A 9,273-nucleotide genomic window follows, 5' to 3' on the forward strand; every position below is an offset into this window, starting at 1 on the left:
CTTTTCTTCGGTTTTTGTATTTAGTGAACTTATCACTTTTAAGCATACAATGTAATTGGCAATGGTTATCTAAGAAATGTCAGTGGACTCCTGTTTGGCAAGTTCAAAAACACGTATCAATCAAAATAGTAAAGTAATTTATTTATTTTGTTTCATAAAGAACATGGATACTAAGATTTAATCAGATTACAAATGTACAAATAACAGTTGTTTAAATATTTGGAAAAACGATACATAAGTCTATGATAGGCAGAAATAAAAAAAAAATACAGCTACATATATGTAAATATATTTTGCAGACTGAACAAAAATAATGAACATTTATTCAAAATAGCAAAAATGCAATACACATTTTGTAGGTACATAGAACGAACCCCGGCGTATAATTATTATAGCAAAAACATTGACCTTCCTTTCGGCTACGTTGGTGAACATGTGTGAACCAGCATGGACATCCACGTGACGAGAGATAGGGGTGGACCGGCATGGACATCCACGTGACGAGAGATACGGGTGGTTAACACGGGTGACACATTGCATCATCACGTGTGTAGTAACGTGATCTCTGCAGGCAGACGTTCGGTCATTGACCGAGGATTTCGACGTTCAGTCTTGTTGCTCAATATTACGCTCAATTACATGTTCTTACTATGTGGAATGCGAAATTGCATCCAGCTGTTATAGCGAAATCGAAGCTACAAAATAAGAAAATCAGCCACAATCTAGCAAAACTATTCTGTTAAAAAAGTTGAGTATTGCATTTAATTGTGTAATTTTCAACCATTCTGACACCTATTGGAAATGTTTAACAGGGAAAGGAGCGTTGTAATGGAGAAAAAGATGAAAAAGGGGGAAGGAAAATATGTGGTTTGCATGTCCCTTCCTTCTTGTTTTTGTGTCAGACACATGCCTGGGGGGACTTACGACTAGGCACACGTGTCCTAACATGGGAGGGAGGCGATAAGAGAGACGGGTCATGTTTATTTTGTTTTCATAACCAGAGCAGTTTTCCATGATAAGAAATGTGTTTCGTAAGCAGTTGTTTCTCTAGTGCTATATAAGAACCTGATACAAGGGTACACAACACTCTACCTACAACATACACCCCGATACCAGGTAAGCTTCACTACGTACCCCACGAGGTTTTTACCAGAGATTTCAGTTGATGGATTGAGGTCCTATTCGTATATTGGGGCCTTTGCTTATATTGTGTGTTTTGAGGGTATACCAAATATACCATGTCTTAAGTTAGGCGCTTCATATTTTACTGGAAGCATCAACCATTTTTATGACGATAAATTAATTCAAGACAACCGTAATATTAATGCTACATGTGATGAAAAAAATTAGAAAGGGGCCACCTAACGTATACACTTAAAATCGCCGGAAGAATGCCTAGATAGTGCAAAGTTCTCAGTTTAAAAGACAACTTATACCATAGTATGTATATCGTAGAATGTAAAAAAAAAATCACAAATGAATTTAAATAAAATTAATGTTGGATCGTTGCAGTCATGCAGTGCCTAGTCTTTCTGACCTTATGTGTGGCCGTGGCCAGCACATTAGCCGTACAACCCTTGACCAATGTCCACCAAACAGCAGCTGCTCCAGCCTTCTGTCATGGTCTGCAATGTCCGAAATACACAGTGACCCAGTCATTTACGGTAAGTCGGTTATTTTCTCATTTATATATCCAACGATTTTATATTTCAGAGATGCCAGGGACGTACTTTCTCGTCCCTCTGTGTACGTCCCTGGATTATGCTAATTATGATATATACTGGAGTAAGGACAAGAGGTGATATCACTATAACTTGTAGTACATACCACAGGCGTCTTCTGGTTAGTATTTATAGAAAAAATATTAGCCCCTACTCTTACTATATGCATAGAAAAAAATATATTAGCCCCTACTCCAATCTAATTAAAATTAGACTTGTTATTTCCATTCCTCTACGATACACTGTTATTGCAGTGTATCGTAGAGTATCGTAGAGGAATGGAAATAACAAGTCTAATTTTAATTAGATTGCCCCTACTCTTACTATATTTATAAAAAAAAATATTAATAGAGTAGGGGCTAACATTTTTTTAATATAAATATAGTAAGAGTAGAGGCTAATATTTTTCTAACCAGAAGCAGACGTCTGTGGAAAAACCTAATGGGGGTACGTGCTATTATGGGCTCTCTATTAAAGAAAATATTTTCGATTGAGTCGCAGGGTAAACGGCTTCATAAACTTCCTAGTACAAGTGTATATGAAACTCGCTTTAAACGGGGACGTGTATCAATATCTGTTCTAATCTCTGTGGGGGACAGATCTATATTGTCTCTATAGTGTAACAGTGGTCAACCAATATTTCTATATTGTCTCTATAGTGTAACAGTGGTCAACCAATATTTCTATATTGTCTCTATAGTGTAACAGTGGTCAACCGATATATCTATATTGTCTCTATAGTGTAACAGTGGTCAACCAATATTTCTATATTGTCTCTATAGTGTAACAGTGGTCAACCATTATTTCTATATTGTCTCTATAGTGTAACAGTGGTCAACCAATATTTCTATATTGTCTCTAAAGTGTAACAGTGATCAACCAATATTTCTATATTGTCTCTATAGTGTAACAGTGGTCAACCAATATTTCTATATTGTCTCTAAAGTGTAACAGTGGTCAACCATTATTTTTATATTGTCTCTAAAGTGTAACAGTGGTCAACCATTATTTTGATTTATGGTAAAAAGGGTGGAGAAATGGGACGAGGTGGAGGGAGGAAATGTTTCTAGGAATGGAAAAGAAAATCCGAATGGAAGCTTACTTCATGAATTTTATTGTTGTAGGGGTACCAGCTGCGTCACTACGAGAAGTCCGTGTGGGTAGCTACCAATTTGACAACTATGGAATTTACCGATAGCGATAGTTCTTCCATGTTCTTCAAATTATTTCATTACATCTCTGGAAACAACACCAGGAGTAAGTACCATATCGTCCGGTGTCTATGTCTGATAGTTTGAGATCCTGTAATGTACTTGTTTTTGTGTTATATGAAGAAGTAACACACAAATCTCGTCCTCGGTAGGGCCCGAACCATCCTACCACCATCAGCTAGCCTGATCTTAATTCCCCATTTGTATACTATACCCTCTGAAGTTCACAAAGTCTTCCCTCGCGAAGGCAACCGAGTATATCAATCTCCTACATTGAACACTTGGAATGGTCAACGAAACTGTGTTTTAGCAAGAAGTAATGTAAATGATCCTGTCTGTGCTGGGGCTCGAGCTTGTAACGTTTCAGTCAGCTACCACTAGACTAAAGGGGAATTCGTAACAGTATGATCGGCCTATTCTTGCATGGGGCCTGGCACGAATTTCTAGCTCTACTGGTCCCTATATATGCATTTTGATGATGATAATTTAATTTGTTGATGTTGGGATTTTGTGCAAAGGGTTTGTTTTGTACAACTTAATGAAAACTTGTATTAGATATTTGAAAAAGTCATAAAAACGAGGTATTCTATATTTTATGATAGAAAACGCATTTTGTATGACCTTTGTGTTGCTCTGGTATAATAATAAATTAAACTGCCGAAAATAAAATATCTTGAATCTGAAGAATTCCTTTCGCTAATTCGTAATACTTCCCCTGCATAGTTCTGTCTTTGATGTATTGTAGACTATATTAAGGGTTAATCGTTTAGTGCCGGAAACATTTCACTTAATTATGTTTGCACAAATTACACTTGATACACTTTGCAATATTTCTATTGCATGTAATGTATAAGCGCCTATTAATAATTGTACTGATCTATTAAATAGGTAGTCCTATAATATTAGACTTCGAAGGTTCATATCGTGATGTTTTACGTTTATTATCGTATTTACATTTTTGTTATTTGTCGAACTTCGAAAACAAATTTTAAAAATGTAAATATCCGATAATAAACGTACAAAATCACGATATGAACCTTCGAAGTCTTATATTATAGGACTATTAAAGTAGATAATGTGCTAAAAAATTAGTATGTTGGCTGTATATATGCGATGTAAAATAAACAACAACAAACAAACAAGACTTTTGTTTAGTTTAAACATATTTATTTGCCAAAGAGCAGACAAAAGGATTGAGTACAAGTTATCACATCATTATAAACATCGTATACACATCATTACAGACATGAAGATAGAGATGACTGCCCCAGTGGTACTGAAGGTGGAACATGGACCAGGACCAACCTGCGAGAGCTTCTTTTACAATCACTTCATGATTCCGTTTGAATTTCAAGACAATCCACCAGTCCCAACAGACCCCACTGTCTACATTACAGAGATGCCGGCCTTTGATGTCTACGTAAAGTAAGTTACCTAAAATAACTAAAATTGTATATTGTTATCTGATAAGTCAAAAATTGATGACGGGATAAAAATAAACTTTTCTGGAAAAAAAAGACGACGCTGATCTTTTGATGACTACAGACCTGTACTGTTACATGTATATTAGGAAGTACAATGTATGGTACCATACTGTAACCGGAACAAGGACGTTAAGTCTAAACAATCGAGACAAATGTCAAGAAAATGTGCCCACAAGGGAGATAAATCTCGGCTCACAGTCAGAAACATATTTAATGTAGTATACGTCTTTCAGACATCAGTACGACATTAGGGCGGTCATTTACCTCCCCCTAATATAGCTACTCTCAGTTCAATTTTAAAATAATGTAAGAATCATATAAAAACTTAGCGAATTATCATGCAAAAATTATGAAAGCGATGTACTGTTTAATAAATAAGATTTAAATTTCATTTGTAGATCTTTTGGAGGACGTCCCACATTCAATGACAAAATGACCATGATTGAATCTCTGGCGGCAGAGATAGGACATCCATCCCTTTTTGAGGAAAGGTTTTATTACTTCGCCGGCTATGACGGCCCATACACTATTCACGCGCGACACAACGAGGTATGGCTGGTAGCCCGGCACTAAATCACGTGACTCATCATTTGTTATTACTGTTATTGTTGTCTTTTTTATTTCTTATTTACGATATTTTACTTTATAAATAAAAAAAAACATTAAAACAAATATATCGTATTTGTTTTCTCTTTTTTCAACATGTCCAACATTTTCATGGATGGATATGGTACAATAACTGTCCTTGATTGGGGTGGATATGGATATTTATTAACTCGAAGATTGTGAGATTAACCGAGGCGAAGAAAATGCTTAATTGACAATCTCAGGGTTGAACAAGTAATCACCATGTATAAGCTCCTTTACGTTAAAGACGACATGATGTCATTATAGGACGAATCGAACATGTCTCCTTCGGTACATTCTCCGGAAGCTGTAGCGTCACTGCACATGGCGCCATAAAATAGTCTGACAAAACAAAAATAAATGCACGCGACATAGATATTGACCCGACACCTGGCGGTACAATGGCCCACTGTAAGGCATATTTTAACACTGCAAAACCATAAATAAATAATACTTATTGATTTTTACCCAAAACGAATGTCTCGTACTGGAAAAATGGAAAAGAGGGGAATTTGTCTTATTGAAAAAAAGTCTTTTATTTATTTATTCATTAGAAACATTGACATACAAATAGTTTTACTGGTATACGCCAGAACGTAAAGTAACAGTTGAAATCGAAATTGGAAATATCAGTCATGTTACATGTTTACCTGATTTACCAGGATCCAGCAAATAAGCGAGAAACTATAAAGTCAGTGACGTTGGACGAGAACCCATAAAGTACCAGGTTAAGACCCTGAAATACTTTCCTTTGGTAGTTAAATAAATGGTGAATTACATCAATCTTGAATGCCTGAATGACTGCCCGATTATGTGAATTATAATTGATACCTGACTGAAACTCCATTTTTAAATTTCTTCGGCGGATTTTGGACGACAACAAATCCAACTAAAACATACTTCTTCTGTTACGGAAATCCTGAATAAGACTTGACTTTACCATAAGTGTTGTTACTGATCCCGTCATAAAATCACTCTGGAACTGCAGAATCATAATTGAAATCACAGGAACGTGGCGCAAATAAGGACCATATATCTGGGGTTCTGTACCAACTACTATCATCGAAAGCAGTCTGTGTATTTTTGTGGCGTTTAGTGGTACTGAGTTTGGAGTTATTCATAACTATATTCTGGACTTTAACACTGTTTTACAGGACTTGGAGTCGGTAAAAAAAAAGTCACACACTCCAGATAATCCACACAAGTCTTTACACAGAGAAGTTATTTCAATCGCTATTCACTAATGTCCACAGATATATCTGAAGTCACTAGTTATTGAAGTAGAAATAGTTTCTTTGAGATGATCGTGTTTTTCTTCTTTCCGACGTTTCGAAATTTTAGGTATGGGATAATGAAATCTCTTAGTGTTGTCAGATAACTTAACACGACATGGTCTTTATTTCACAAGTTGAATTATCGATATTTGTATTCTGTATGACTGAATGCTAACGTGTGGATACTAAAACAGTGTAACAAAATGGATTGATAATTTGTCAATGGGAATAAGGATAATAGCTTTAATACCGATGTACTTAGTAAAAAGTACTAAATATAAAGTACTTAAAATAAAGTACTTAGTATAAAGTACTTAGTATAAAAACCTTAATATGAAGTATTTCGTGTAAAGTACTCAGTAAAAAATACTTAGTATAAAGTACTTAGTATAAAGTACTTAGTATAAGGTACTTAGTATAAAACACTTAATATAAAGTACTTAGTATAAAGTACTTAATATAAAGTACTTCGTATAAGGTACTTATTATACAACACTTAATGTAAAGTACTTAGTATCAAATACTTAGTATAAAGTACTTAGTATAAAGTACTTAGTATAAAATACTTAGTATAAAGAACTTCGTATAAAGTATTTAGTATAAAGTACTTCGTATAAGGTACTTAGTATAAAGTACTTAGTATAAAGTACTTAGTATAAAATACTTAGTATAAAGTACTTAGTATAAAGTACTTAGTATAAGGTACTTCCTATAAAGTACTTAGTATAAAGTACTTAAAATAAAGTACTTAGTATAAAGTACTTCCTATAAAGTACTTAATATAAAGTACTTAATATAAAGTACTTAGTATAAAGTACTTAGTATAAAATACTTAGTATAAGGTACTTCGTATAAAGTTCTTAATATAAAGTACTTAGTATAAGGTACTTAGTATAAGGTACTTAAAATAAAGTACTTAATATAAAGTACTTAGTATAAAGTATTTAGTATAAAGTACTTAGTATAAGGTACTTAAAATAAAGTACTTCGTATAAAGTACTTAGTATAAAATACTTAGTATAAGGTACTTCGTATAAAGTACTTAGTATAAGATACTTCGTATAAAGTACTTAGTATAAAGTACTTAATATAAAGTACTTAATATAAAGTACTTAGTATAAAGTACTTAGTATAAAATACTTAGTATAAGGTACTTCGTATAAAGTACTTAGTATAAAGTACTTAATATAAAGTACTTAGTATACTAAGTATAAAGTACTTAATATAAAGTACTTAGTATAAAGTACTTAGTATAAAGTACTTAGTATAAGGTACTTAAAATAAAGTACTTCATATAAAGTACTTAGTATAAAATACTTAGTATAAGGTACTTCGTATAAAGTTCTTAGTATAAAGTTCTTAGTATAAAATACTTAGTATAAGGTACTTCGTATAAAGTACTTAGTATAAAGTACTTAAAATAAAGTACTTAATATAAAGTACTTAGTATAAAATACTTAGTATAAGGTACTTCGTATAAAGTTCTTAGTATAAAGTACTTAGTATAAAATACTTAGTATAAGGTACTTCGTATAAAGTACTTAGTATAAAGTACTTAGTATAAAGTACTTCGTATAAAGTACTTAGTATAAAGTACTTAGTATAAGGTACTTCGTATAAAGTACTTCGTATAAAGTACTTCGTATAAAGTACTTAGTATAAGGTACTTAGTATAAAACACTTAATGTGAAGTACTTAGTATAAAGTACTTTGTATCAAATACTAAGTATAAAGTACTTGATATAAAAGTATAAAGTACTTAATGAGCAGTACTTAGGTCAAAGGTCAACTGGTGAACAACATCCTTTGATGGAAAAGTTGCCACGGTGTGTAATGCTTGATAAAGGAAATATGTGTAGTCTGGTCTGGTGGCTTACCCAGGATAATCTTTGATTTACAGGAAAAGAACGGTTCCGTCGGTCACATGATTATGATCTCTCTGCAAATACTCGCGAAAACAGTATTTTTTTCGACCGATATAAAACATTAAATAACGGTATCCTCACTACATGACCAGACGTGAAGGGTTTTATTCCTCTAACTTAAAAAAACAATCAAATATTTTTTATAAGCGACCTTGGTTTTGCGGTAATAAGACGAGTCTATGATCTATCCAGTCTTTTAAGGAGTAAGAATGGGTTCTTCCAATATTGACTTATGTTATTGAACATAGATAATACCAAAAAGGTTTAATTGTGAAAACACTCTTTTAATGTTTGTTGTCCCAGTTTTTACAAAATCACCCTTCTGTATACAAACGTGAAAACCCCGAGAAACGTTAACGTAAGTTATAAATGTCTGGTTTATATTGTGCCTGTATGGGATTATACCGAAGAACACAATACATAATTTATAGCAATATATACAAAAATATTATCTAGAAGTTATATAGAAGTTATATGGAATACAAAAATGTAAATATTATGATATATATAATTAATCCAAATATGTTTGACAATATAATGATATATATATATGGTACACTCAGGTATGTAATATGATATGTACATTTTTTTTGTAAGTTATAGATAATATATAGGTTAAATAGAATACAAAAATGTCCATATTATAAGATATAACGTATGTATTATAATATAATTTATAATTTATACAAATATATACATGTACAGCAATATGATATATAAGTTATAATACGTATTATAATTATATGATTGATAGTCAATCGATTAAATAAATGCCGAATGATAAACGTAGAATTGCCTCCGAGAAGACATGTCGGTCCAAACCCGACTCTGGAACCAGGAACTAATAAATAACTATTCACTGTTTCTTTTTAACCAGGAAGTCATTTGGTTGTCACGTCAAAGCTTTTTGTTTATTTTACAGACTTGGTTAAATATGGTAACATTGAGAAAGTTCAGTGAGTAATCGTGACAGGCCACAGAGGCATGAAATAAATATTCTAGATAAGGTTTGAGTATTCATGTCACGATCT

The 9,273-nt window shown here is 32.9% G+C and overlaps 1 protein-coding gene across 1 annotated transcript; it reads left to right on the forward strand.

Annotated features, from left to right (window-relative positions):
- Window positions 1-1,091: 1,091 nt before the first annotated feature.
- LOC117335128 (heme-binding protein 2-like) lies at window positions 1,092-5,088 on the forward strand. The gene is made up of 5 exons (XM_033895058.1): window positions 1,092-1,116; window positions 1,513-1,664; window positions 2,846-2,978; window positions 4,177-4,357; window positions 4,815-5,088. The coding sequence occupies exons 2-5, from the start codon at window positions 1,515-1,517 to the stop codon at window positions 4,987-4,989; spliced, it is 639 nt and encodes a 212-aa protein (XP_033750949.1). The 5' UTR covers window positions 1,092-1,116; window positions 1,513-1,514; the 3' UTR covers window positions 4,990-5,088.
- Window positions 5,089-9,273: the final 4,185 nt, after the last annotated feature.

Source organism: Pecten maximus, chromosome 9, assembly GCF_902652985.1.
Source record: "Pecten maximus chromosome 9, xPecMax1.1, whole genome shotgun sequence".
In the NCBI taxonomy this organism is placed as follows: Eukaryota; Metazoa; Mollusca; class Bivalvia; order Pectinida; family Pectinidae; genus Pecten; species Pecten maximus.

Coding starts and splice junctions, on each gene's coding strand:
- LOC117335128 (XM_033895058.1), top strand. CDS start 1,515: ATGCAGTGCCTAGTCTTTCTGACCTTATGTGTGGCCGTGGCCAGCACA. Junction 1,665..2,845: donor CAGTGACCCAGTCATTTACG/GTAAGTCGGTTA, acceptor TTATTGTTGTAG/GGGTACCAGCTGCGTCACTA. Junction 2,979..4,176: donor CTCTGGAAACAACACCAGGA/GTAAGTACCATA, acceptor ACATCATTACAG/ACATGAAGATAGAGATGACT.